The 13,010-nt window shown below is 48.3% G+C and overlaps 1 protein-coding gene across 14 annotated transcripts in view; it reads right to left on the bottom strand.

Moving 5' to 3' along the window:
- Positions 1 to 13,010, bottom strand: part of rimbp2b (RIMS binding protein 2b) — a 52,380-nt gene that overhangs the window by 25,440 nt on the left and 13,930 nt on the right. For all 14 annotated transcript variants that reach the window (XR_007137775.1, XR_007137776.1, XR_007137777.1 and 11 more), the window contains 2 exons: positions 11,837 to 12,772; positions 224 to 375 (listed from right to left, as the gene is read on the bottom strand). Coding sequence is in view for 10 of the 14 variants with exons in the window: in XM_047800297.1 (XP_047656253.1) it covers positions 224 to 375; positions 11,837 to 12,772 (1,088 nt within the window). In the remaining 4 variants the exon portion in view is untranslated. The remainder of the gene's footprint in view (positions 1 to 223; positions 376 to 11,836; positions 12,773 to 13,010) is intronic.

Here is a 13,010-nt window from a genome sequence, read left to right as displayed (position 1 = left end):
AGGAGATCTTTTTTTTTTTTTTAATCAACCCGGTATAAAACATACAGTACACACAAATATGTGCTATGTTACTTATCACTCAGCAGATGGAGACAGAGAGTAACGTCAGCTTAGTAGACGCTCTTCAGAAAACAGAAATACACAAAACTGCACGTGTGATTGTTATCAGATCAAAGGTTAGAGATACAGGACACGTGACGCTGCGCTCGTTCCACATGCTGACCTTTTGTCCTTTGGTGCAGACCACGTAGCCCATGACGTTGGCGCCGTTGGAGGTGCCGCTTGGTGTGAGAGGAGGGGGCTTCCAGCGCACCTGCAACACTCCTGGCGATGTCCCACAATGCACCTGGACGTCTTGTGGAGGGAATGGCGGGCCTGGAGGAGAGAAAAAGGAGACGCTCTGATTGGAGAATTTAATTCTATTCTGTATCCCACAAACAAAAACTTTTTAACACAGAGGTTTTTAAACCAGCACGACAAGGTGTGTGCTTTCAGTCATCTTCAGACATGGACCTTGTTTTATATGAAGTATATCAATGCATACAAAGCTTTACGACTGGAAAAATGAGCCTATAAAAAACATCAACAAAAGGTCTATTCATTCCCATGCAATATTAATATTTTGGTTTAATCTCTCAGTTATCAGTTATAATAATATCATTTAATATCCATCGCTTTTTTTTGTGTAAAATACAGAATTGTCTGGAAATCAAAAACAACGCCAGACCCAGATTCTGTTTGTCTCTGCTTAAAATATAACAAAGTGCAAAAACATCTTATTTATTCCACGTCCCGTAGGATAACTGAGCTTGTGGACTGCATGTGTGTGCAACGTTTGTGTGTGTGTGTGTGTGTGTGTGTGTGTGTGTGTGTGTGTGTGTGTGTGTGTGTGTGTGTGTGTGTGTGAGTTACAGCTGTAATCTGGGCCAGAATGTGAATACAGACAGGGTGTATGTGTGCTGCTGCTTGCGTCAGCGCTCTGCCCGTGTGAGTGCCCATCCATCAGAATCGTGCAATGTGCTCTATAGGAGCAGTGATCTCGCCCCGGGGCCTGGAACATACGCTATGTACTCAGCAGCGTTTTTCACATTACTGCCAGAGTGAATGAGAAAACAGGGGGAGAGAGAAAGGCAGATAGAACGAGAGAGAGAGAGAGAGAAAGTGAGAGAGAGAGTGATAGAGAGAGAGAGAAAGAGAGAGAAAGTGTGTGTGTGTGTGTGTGAGAGAGAGAGATAGAGAGAGAGAAAGAGAGAGTGAGAGTGATAGAGAGAGAGTGATAGAGAGAAAGAGAGCGCGCGCAACCGCGCGTGCTCGCGCGCGCGCGCCGGGGGCGCAGCGCGCCGCTGCGCGCCCTTGCGCGCGGGCGCGTGCTCGCGCGCGCGCGCGCCCGCGCGCGCGCGCGCGCGCGCGCGCGCGTGTGTGTTTGCGCGCGCGCCTCGCGCGCGCGCGCGCGCGCGCGCGCGCGAGCCCGCGCGCGTGCGCGTGCTCGCGCGCCCGCGACGCGCGCCCCGCGCGTGCTCGCGCGCGCGCGCGCGCGCTGGCGCGCCCGTGCGCGCGCGCGCTCGCGCGCGTGCTAGCGCGCGCGCGCCGGGGCGCGCGCGCGCCGTGTGTGTGTGCGCGCGGCCCGCGCGCGCCCCCCCGCCCGCGCGCGCGCGCGCGCGCGCGCGCGCGCGTGCGCGTGCTCGCGCGCCCGCGCGCGCGCGCCCCCGCGCGTGCTCGCGCGCGCGCCGCCCGCGCGTGCTCGGGCGCGCGCCCCCGCGCGCGCGCGCTGGCGCGCGCGTGCTCGCGCGTGCTCGCGCGTCCTCTCGCGTGCTCGCGCGCGCGCGTGCTCGCGCGCGCGCTGGCGCCCGCGCGCGCGCGCCCGCGCGCGTGCGCGTGCTCGCGCGCGCGCGTGCTCGCGCCCGCGCGTGCTCGCGCGCGCGCTGGCGCCCGCGCGCGCGCGCCCGCGCGCGTGCGCGTGCTCGCGCGCGCGCGTGCTCGCGCCCGCGCGTGCTCGCGCGCGGGCGCGCGCCCGCGCGTGATCTCTATCTCTCTCTCGCGAGCGCGAGGGGGGGTGGGGTGAGTAAACTGCAGGGAGACAGCATTAACTGTGAATTTTAACACCCGCTTTTGATTCTGAATCCTTATTCATTCCCAGCAGCCCAACCTTTTCCTCGTGACTAGGGACTTGCACTTTTGCACTTTTGTGTGTGCAAAACCCAGGAACGGATTTAATCTCTGCTTGTATGCTGCTGTGGATAAAAATGTCTTGGTCCTGTCTGTGTGTGAGGGCAAATCAGAGCGATTACGAGCCGCTCACAGGCGGGAGTCCCGTCCCGTGCGTCCGTTAGCGCGTGTCGTATTACGTATGTCACGCGCCACAGTTCGAAATGATGACGGGAATTTAAAGGTGTAACGATATTAACAGCAACAGACTCTAATAAAGATGCTTCTGTGTTAGCATGTTAAACACACACACACACACACACACACACACACACACACACACACACACACACACACACACACACACACACACACACACACACAGCAAAGTTTTGATCTGCTTTAGTTTTTGTACTTGAATACTTTAACCAGCTGAAGGTGTTTATTTTTGAGGGAATCAGAAAAAGACACCATCGTGTCGTTCTGTACTGAAAGTGAACGCTGTTTTTTAAAAAGCCAAATGATTCCAAGTGTAAAATGAAACGAAACCCTTGTCCTAAAGCACCGAGCCTCTACAGCCACATGATCAGGATTGTGATTGATCTGGACTTCACAGTAAATCCCAGAGATGACGGATGATCCGAGGATCTAAAGACGGATCGAAGCTTTTCATACCAACTGATGAATTCTGTCTGATTCCTGCACGATTTTTATACGGAGAGATGAGGTGACACCGGGACTGAGGGGTTGGGGGAGGGGGGAAAGGGTGCTGAGAAGACGGTAAAGGGGAAAGAGAAAAGATACGGCTAGGGGAGAGGTGTGGAAATATCGAACGGAGGATGAGTGGAGGATAGAGTGAGGAGGTAAATAGAAGTTATTTAGAAGAACAAAGAAGAAGGACAAAAGATAAGAGCTGTATAGAGGAATAAGGAAGGAAGGTTAATGTAAAGGAGGAGTGTGTGTGTGTGTGCATGTAAGCATGTGTGTGTAGATATGTGTGTGTGAGCATGTGTGCATGTGTGTGTGTGTGTGTGTGTATATATGTGTGTGTGTGTGTGAGCATGTGTGTGTACAATAAATATGTGTGTGTATGTGTATGTGTCTATGTGTGTGTATTTGTGTGTAGATATGTGTGTATGTGTATTTGTGTATGTGTATGTAGATATGTGCTTGTGTGTGTATGTAGATAGGTGTGTAGATATGTGTGTGTGTGTGTGTGTGTGTGTATGTGTGTGTAGATATGTGTGTGTGTGTATGTGTGTGTAGATAAGTGTGTGCATGTAGATATGTGTGTGTATGTATATATGTGTGTGTATGTGTGTAAATATGTGTGTATATGTGTATGTGTGTGTAGATAAGTGTGTGTAGATATGTGTGTGTGTGTATGTGTGTGTAGATAAGTGTGTGTATGTAGATATGTGTGTGTATGTATATATGTGTGTGTATGTGTGTAAATATGTGTGTGTATATGTGTATGTGTGTGTAGATAAGTGTGTGTAGATAAGTGTGTATGTGTATGTGTGTAAATATGTGTGTAAATATGTCTATGTGTGTAGATAAGTGTGTGTATGTGTATGTGTGTAAATATGTGTGTATATGTGTATGTGTGTAAATATGTGTGTGTATATGTGTATGTGTGTAAATATGTGTGTGTATATGTGTATGTGTGTGTAGATGTGTGTGTATGTGTGTGTATATGTGTATGTGTGTAGATAAGTGTGTGTATGTGTGTATATATGTGTGTATATGTGTGTAGATAAGTGTGTGTATGCGTGTATATATGTGTGTATATGTGTATGTGTGTGTAGATAAGTGTGTGTATGCGTGTCCGTATGCAAGTGTACATTTGTGTGTATGCACAAGTGTAGATATCTGTGTATGTGTACGTGTGTAGATATATGTGTGTGTGTGTTTGTGTGTAGATATGTGTGTATGTGTGAGTATATATGTGTGTATGTGTATGGGGGTTTTTACACCTGGTCACTTCCTGCGTTCTCTGTGATCAGATAGCTATCCGATGGTAAAAAGACCAGGTCTAAATGCCCTCCGAAACATTTTCGCGACGGATATAAATCCGATCGTTCAAACCCCTTCAGGAGGAGGTCTGGGATGCGTTTCAGATGAGACTGGACAGGGGTAAATGCATGTGGTTGTTCAAGCCACATACGTCAGCGCTATACTCCTGTGAGTCGTGCATCGCGCCAGAAACAAATAACATGGACGACACACAGGCACTTATTGCTCTTTGGGGCGATGAAAGCGTCCAACAAAAGCTTTGTAAAACATGTAGAAACAAAAATATATTTAAGTATATACACCAAAGCGTGTTCCATTTCAATTACCCCGGAAATGAGGTAAAAATATATTTGCGTTTTGGGCGGGAGTAGAAAGATCGGATCGATATCCTATTCGCCGAGACACATTTATGTGGCCTGATGTAAATGGAACAGTTTTAACAAATCCGATAGCTATCGGATCAGAGACAACACGTGAAGTGACTGGGTGTAAAAAGGCCCTATAGGCCCTGTATATGTGTATGTGTGTGTAGACATGTGCGTGTGTGTGTGTATGTATATGTATGTAGATATGTGTGTGTATGTGTATAGGTGTGTATATGTGTATGTGTGTGTAGATAAGTGTGTGTATACATGCAAGTGTACATCTGTGTGTGTGTATGCACATGTGTAGATATGAGTGCATGCGTGTGTGTGTGCGTGTGTACAGTATGTGTGCGTGTGTGTAAACGCAGAGGAGCCGAACAAGGATGGTGTCAATTTTACAGCTGACCTCGATGCTCTGGATCAAAGCTCTGTAATTGAAACGAGTTCGAAGGCAGTTTTCCAGCACGAGGGCTGGAGATGAGCAGCACGTCGTGTAATCACAACCTCCTCATCCCACAGCAGCACTCCACCAGTGCACCTATCACCACACATCTGCTGCTCTACAACACACCAACGCAGACAATGTGCTGCTGCGGGGCAAATTCATCTCCTGGTGGGCTGCAAAAAGGAGCATCTTTCTATTCGTCGTAGTGATCTGCCTTTATACTCACGCTCGGTTAAAGGGTTAAGTGGTTTAGGGTTAAATGTTTGCCACTGGCGAGGATCTGCACAAGAGGATGTAGTGTAGTGTTAAAGCTCAGAGAAGAGACATACTGTAATGTAATGGCACCTTAAAGACCACCGCGGGAAGCAGGAAAGCATCTCAAAATCTGGAAAACACTAAACCTCAAGGCAGACTGACTCCAACAAACAGGAATATGCGGTAGCCTTGTGGTTAAGGTGTTGGGCTACCAATCGGAAGGTTGCTAGTTCGATTCCTATGTCCATCAAGCTGCCACTGTTGGGCCCCTGAGCCAGGCCCTTAACCCACAGCAGGTGAAACACAGTCATGTGATAAACACTAAATACTACGTTCTTTCAATAAAGATTCCTGAGACTTGGATTTATGTAAATATCCATATTTGATCTTTTAAAGATCTCCGTGTCTGATCCAAGGCCCTTAACCCTCAATTGCGCAGTTGTATGAAAATGAGATAAAAATGTAAGTCGCTCTGCATAACTGCTGCAAACGTGAATGCAAAATGTAAATGAATCTGATGCTACAGTGAGTTACAGGCTAACGAAGTGACCCAAATCACTTTTTACCCGAACCCGACATGCATATATATATATATATATATATATATATATATATATATATATATATATATATATATATTGTAAGAAAGACCCGACCCGATTGATTGACAGGTCTGTTTCAACGAAAATTAGCTTACCGCCAGTCACATGATGTCGCAAGCGGTCTTGGCAAACAGAGGAGAGGTTGGAAAAGGACTCGAGTCGATGCACACACACACACATGAGATACAGTAGTTCGGGTCTTCTCGGGTCCGTTCGGTAAAAATTTTAAGACCCGGCGCTGCTATTATTATACCCGACCCAGGTCCGAAGCACATGTGAAACTTTTAGACCCGAACCCGCTCCTTTGTTTTTCACCTTCTGTGATCACCTGACTGTGTTCACCTGACTGTGTTCACCTGACTGTGTTCACCTGCTGTGTTCACCTGACTGTGTTCACCTGACTGTGTTCACCTGACTGTGTTCACCTGCTGTGTTCACCTGACTGTGTTCACCTGCTGTGTTCACCTGACTGTGTTCACCTGACTGTGTTCACATGACTGTGTTCACCTGCTGTGTTCACTTGACTGTGTTCACTTGCTGTGTTCACCTTACAGTGTTCACCTTACAGTGTTCACCTGCTGTGTTCACCTGACTGTGTTCACCTGCTGTGTTCACCTTACAGTGTTCACCTTACAGTGTTCACTTGACTGTGTTCACCTGACTGTGTTCACCTGCTGTGTTCACCTGCTGTGTTCACCTGACTGTGTTCACCTGCTGTGTTCACTTGACTGTGTTCACCTGACTGTGTTCACCTGACTGTGTTCACCTGCTGTGTTCACCTGACTGTGTTCACCTGACTGTGTTCACCTGACTGTGTTCACCTGCTGTGTTCACCTGACTGTGTTCACCTGCTGTGTTCACCTGACTGTGTTCACCTGACTGTGTTCACATGACTGTGTTCACCTGCTGTGTTCACTTGACTGTGTTCACTTGCTGTGTTCACCTTACAGTGTTCACCTTACAGTGTTCACCTGCTGTGTTCACCTGACTGTGTTCACCTGCTGTGTTCACCTTACAGTGTTCACCTTACAGTGTTCACTTGACTGTGTTCACCTGACTGTGTTCACCTGCTGTGTTCACCTGCTGTGTTCACCTGACTGTGTTCACCTGCTGTGTTCACTTGACTGTGTTCACTTGCTGTGTTCACCTTACAGTGTTCACTTGACTGTGTTCACCTGACTGTGTTCACCTGCTGTGTTCACCTGACTGTGTTCACCTGCTGTGTTTACCTGACTGTGTTCACCTGACTGTGTTCACCTGCTGTGTTCACCTGACTGTGTTCACCTGACTGTGTTCACCTGACTGTGTTCACTTGCTGTGTTCACCTTACAGTGTTCACCTTACAGTGTTCACTTGACTGTGTTCACCTGACTGTGTTCACCTGCTGTGTTCACCTGACTGTGTTCACCTGACTGTGTTCACCTGTGTTCACCTGCTGTGTTTACCTGACTGTGTTCACTTGACTGTGTTCACCTGCTGTGTTCACCTGCTGTGTTCACCTTACAGTGTTCACCTTACAGTGTTCACTTGACTGTGTTCACCTGACTGTGTTCACCTGCTGTGTTCACCTGCTGTGTTCACCTGACTGTGTTCACCTGCTGTGTTCACTTGACTGTGTTCACTTGCTGTGTTCACCTTACAGTGTTCACTTGACTGTGTTCACCTGACTGTGTTCACCTGCTGTGTTCACCTGACTGTGTTCACTTGCTGTGTTCACCTTACAGTGTTCACCTTACAGTGTTCACTTGACTGTGTTTACCTGACTGTGTTCACCTGCTGTGTTCACCTGACTGTGTTCACCTGACTGTGTTCACCTGCTGTGTTCACCTGACTGTGTTCACTTGCTGTGTTCACCTGCTGTGTTCACCTTACAGTGTTCACTTGACTGTGTTCACCTGACTGTGTTCACCTGCTGTGTTCACCTGACTGTGTTCACCTGACTGTGTTCACCTGACTGTGTTCACCTGCTGTGTTTACCTGACTGTGTTCACCTGCTGTGTTCACCTGACTGTGTTCACCTGCTGTGTTCACCTGACTGTGTTCACCTGCTGTGTTCACTTGACTGTGTTCACTTGCTGTGTTCACCTTACAGTGTTCACTTGACTGTGTTCACCTGCTGTGTTCACCTGCTGTGTTCACTTGACAGTGTTCACTTGACTGTGTTCACCTGCTGTGTTCACCTGCTGTGTTCACTTGACAGTGTTCACTTGACTGTGTTCACCTGCTGTGTTCACCTGACTGTGTTCACCTGCTGTGTTCACCTGACTGTGTTCACTTGCTGTGTTCACCTGACTGTGTTCACCTGCTGTGTTCACTTGACAGTGTTCACTTGACTGTGTTCACCTTACAGTGTTCACTTGACTGTGTTCACCTTACAGTGTTCACCTGACTGTGTTCACCTGACTGTGTTCACCTGACTGTGTTCACCTGCTGTGTTCACCTGACTGTGTTCACCTGCTGTGTTCACCTGACTGTGTTCACCTGCTGTGTTCACTTGACTGTGTTCACTTGACTGTGTTCACTTGCTGTGTTCACCTTACAGTGTTCACTTGCTGTGTTCACCTTACAGTGTTCACTTGACTGTGTTCACCTGACTGTGTTCACCTGACTGTGTTTACCTGCTGTGTTCACCTGACTGTGTTCACCTGCTGTGTTCACTTGACTGTGTTCACTTGCTGTGTTCACCTGACTGTGTTCACCTGCTGTGTTCACCTGACTGTGTTCACTTGCTGTGTTCACCTTACAGTGTTCACTTGACTGTGTTCACCTGACTGTGTTCACCTGACTGTGTTTACCTGCTGTGTTCACCTGACTGTGTTCACCTGCTGTGTTCACTTGACTGTGTTCACTTGCTGTGTTCACCTGACTGTGTTCACCTGCTGTGTTCACCTGACTGTGTTCACTTGCTGTGTTCACCTTACAGTGTTCACTTGACTGTGTTCACCTGACTGTGTTCACCTGACTGTGTTCACCTGACTGTGTTCACCTGCTGTGTTCACCTGACTGTGTTCACCTGACTGTGTTCACCTGCTGTGTTCACCTGTGTTCACCTGCTGTGTTCACCTGCTGTGTTCACCTGACTGTGTTCACCTGACTGTGTTTACCTGACTGTGTTCACCTGCTGTGTTCACCTGACTGTGTTCACCTGACTGTGTTCACCTGCTGTGTTCACCTGGCTGTGTTCACTTGACTGTGTTCACTTGCTGTGTTCACCTTACAGTGTTCACTTGACTGTGTTCATCTGACTGTGTTCATCTGACTGTGTTCACCTTCTAGTGTCTTTTTCTTTACCCTGTGGTTTCAACGTAACCAGATTTATCAGTCTGCTGTGTGGTAATGTTGTATAGAGCACTGCTGCTGCTGCTGCTGTTGCTGAGGACATTTCTGCTGACTCGATTCTGTATTCAGGAGCTGGGGAAACCTGGCAGACACACGCACACGCACAAGCACACACACACACACACACACACACACACACACACACACACACACACACACACACACACACACACACACATATATACCCCTGCTTCCTTCATTGCATTTGGAGCTCGTGTGTGTGTGTGTGTGTGTGTGTGTGTGTGTGTGAGATGTGTGGGCGAGGCAAGAAAGAGAGAGGACTCCCTCAGATGTGAGGATAACTCACAGAACCCTGGATTTCCCTCCCTCCCCTCCCTCGTCTCCTGTGATTCTCTCGCTCTTTTCATCTTGCGTCGCTTCACCTCCGCTACTGCGGCAAACGCTTGGCCCACTTCCATTCCATACGCATTCATTCATTTTCTTCTCTCCCTCTCCCTCTCTCTCACTGCATCTCTCTCACTGCATCTCTCTCTCTCTCTCTCTCTCTCTCTCTCTCTGCTCCAGAGCCAGTAAACACGGTAAACATGATCCCCTCGGGAGACAGCAGCTACAATCAAGAGATAAAAAAACTAAAACGTGTCTCACTTGGCTGGCCTCTTCTTTATGTGAGACTTTGGTGTGTGTGTGGTGTGTACTTGTGTTAGTCTGTGTGTGTGTGTGTGTGTGTGTGTGTGTGTGTGTGTGTGTGTGTGTGTGTGTGTGTGTGTGAGTCTGTGTGTGTGTGTGTGAGAGAAAGCCAGAGAAAAACCCTTCAGTGGATAAACATTAGGCTGCCTTTATGAAGGATAGGGCGATTTTTTTTTTGCAGTTAACGGCTGGCAATCTCTCAGACCTAAAGAGCCGCCTGCCATGGTTAATGTGAATCCTGAGCTTGAGAGAGGGAGAGACAGAGAGAGAGAAAGAGAGAGAGAGACAGAGCGAGAAAGAGAGAGAGAGACAGAGAGAGATTGAGTGTGTGAAAGTGAGAGTGAAACAGAGAAAGAGAGATTGAAGCAGATCACAGAGTGAGAGAGAAAGCAACAGAGAGAGAGAGAGATTGAGTGTGTGAAAGTGAGAGTGAAACAGAGAAAGAGAGATTGAAGCAGATGTGTTTCTCTCAAGTGAGAGAGAAAGCAACAGAGAGAGAGAGAGAGAGAGAGAGAGAGAGAGAGAGAGAGAGAGAGAGAGGACAAAGCATTGAGGATAACAGCTTATCTTAAAAAAACATAAACAAAAACAAAATCAACACTCCAACACTGATGCTCCGACACACCACATGCTCATTATCTGTGAAAGTGCCCTGACTGACTACACAAATTACAACCTCATCAAACACATCAATAAAACATCAGACATAAAAGAGAAAACCTCATTAGACCCCACATTCGGGCTGCAAACATACAGCCTGGTCGACATTCAGACTTAACGCTAAACATTTTAGAGAAGGAGTCTCCAGTGTCAGTCAACACCAAGCGCTTGATCATGTTCCTCTAACAGTTTGTTGATGTTGTGTTTTTGTGCCCCGTCTCCTGATGTGTGTATCTGAGCGTGGCTTCTCTCCGTCCCTGCGTTCGCTCCTTCGCTCCCAGTTTTGCTGCGTCTCGGTGTTTTCCCTTAACGATTACAGATATTCCTGCCGTAACCCTGTCTCTCTGTGATGCCTTGAACAATGACGGTTATTGGATTTGCAATATAAGCAGCAGGTTTATTTTACACTCTTACGCATGTTATAAAAAAAAAGCTCAATGGGCTTTTGGGAGTATTTTAATAGCCACTAATTAATCCTGAGAATAAATAGATAATCAATGGATATTTAGACACTTCTGGATACAAGATGATGAGCTGTGATTTGAGCTGCTTTAAGTTCATTCTGGAAAAATATAGCTATGACTTTATTCCTCTGAATCAAGATTATCACTTCATGTGGTCTACGTACTGTATGAGATCCTTACGTGGGATCTTGGTTCTGATGCGCGTGGCACACGGCATGAAGGAAAACGTTCGCAGACGAAGAAAAGTACGAGCGTGATGCAATACATTCATCATTCATTCATTCATTTTCTATCGCTTATCCGAATCTCAGGTGTCATCGGGCATCGAGGCAGGATACACCCTGGACGGAGTGCCAACCCATCGCAGGGCACACACACACACACTCTCCTTCACTCACACACACACACACACTACGGACAATTTTCCAGAGATGCCAATCAACCTACCATGCATGCCTTTGGACCAGGGGGAGGAAACCGGAGTACCCGGAGGAAACCCGCGAGGCACGGGGAGAACATGCAAACTCCACACACACAAGGTGGAGAAGGGAATCGAACCCCCAACACTGGAGGTGTGAGGTGAACGTGATAACCACTAAGCCTCCGTGCCCACCCGTGATGCAATACGGTGTCCATCATGATGAACTGCACTGATTCATTTCAGTGTCCACAGAATGATTCAGCGCAGTTCATGATGCAAGAACTCGAAAGATTTTAAACAGAGAACACAAAAACTGCTAAAACTTCCCAAGACCTGATGGATGGAATGTTTTAAGTGCCTTCTTTTAAATGGTTCAGTTTCCTTTCATTCGGACCTAACAGGGTTTCAGTGGTTTTAAAGGATACACATCACATCGTTAGTCGTCAAAACCATTTTCACAAAAAAAGCGAACTCACCAGCAGGGTGCGTGCAGAACTCCACAGTGATCTCCACCTTCTCTCTCTGCTCTAACGATAAGTGCCAGGGTATCTGATGAGGTCTCGCCACCACACGCACCTTGTACACAGTCATTGGTTTGAGGTTGTAGAAGCGGTATTTGTACCCCCCTGGTTTGACCATGTCGTACTCGGCTCCGTCGAGGAAGATCATGTGGCTGTAGTTGCTGTCGCTGGGCATCCAGGAGAGCTCGGCCGAGTTCTGAGTCACCTTGTCGACGCGCAGCTGACTCGGTGCTACAGTGACGTCCTTCCCGACCATCAGCGTACAGCGCAGCGGGTCCGAGGTGCCACGCTCCGTCAGGCTCTGCACCGAAATGCGATGGGCGCATGACGCCAGGTTCAGCTTTTCCACTAGAAACTTGGTGCGAGCGCTGCATGGCACGCTGGCACGCACTTCCTGGTCCACCACCACGTTATAGCCGCTGACAGATCCCCAGCTGGGTGGCACCAGAGGAGAATCCCAGCTCAAGATCACACTCTTTGCAAGCTGTTTGATAAGCAACAGGCGCCGTGGGTAAGGCACTACGTCTTCTCCGACTTCATCCACGTTCACGTCCATCAAGGCTGTGCTCGAGCTCGTGCCGCACTGCACCGGGGGCTCGTTAACCAAACCAGGACCCACGACGCCCAGCTCGGTGCCCATTCCCATGCTGCTCACGCCGCTGCTGCTGCTCGTCCCTGTGCCCGTGCAGGAGCTCAGGGCCTCCAGTTTCTCTGAGAGCAGCGTACTGAGCGTGCTCACTGCGCTGCTAGGTACTGACGCCGAGCTGCTGCTGTGGTTGAAGGTGAAGTTGAGGTAGGACGGTTCTTTTGAGGACGAGGCGAAGCCGTCCTCATGGACGAAGTCCACGAAGTTGGAAGGGACGAGGCCTTGCTGGCCGTCCAGCAGCTCCCCTGACGAAAGGAAACGTAACGATGTCATAAACATGTACTTAAACGCATCTTACAGAACACTGTCATGATCAACACACATGGAGTGACAACACATCCTTAATAAATGGATAAATTATACATCCTCATTTTTCATTCAGCACACAACTAACTGAGGGTTTAGAATTCCAGCATCATCGTGTTATTAAGTTCAAATAAAAAATTTGGTCTGGGAATTAATCATCCATCAAATGTCATACTG

The sequence above is a fragment of the Tachysurus fulvidraco genome, chromosome 14 (genome assembly GCF_022655615.1).
Source record: "Tachysurus fulvidraco isolate hzauxx_2018 chromosome 14, HZAU_PFXX_2.0, whole genome shotgun sequence".
NCBI lineage: Eukaryota > Metazoa > Chordata > Actinopteri > Siluriformes > Bagridae > Tachysurus > Tachysurus fulvidraco.
This window is presented reverse-complemented; position numbering and strand designations above follow the sequence as displayed.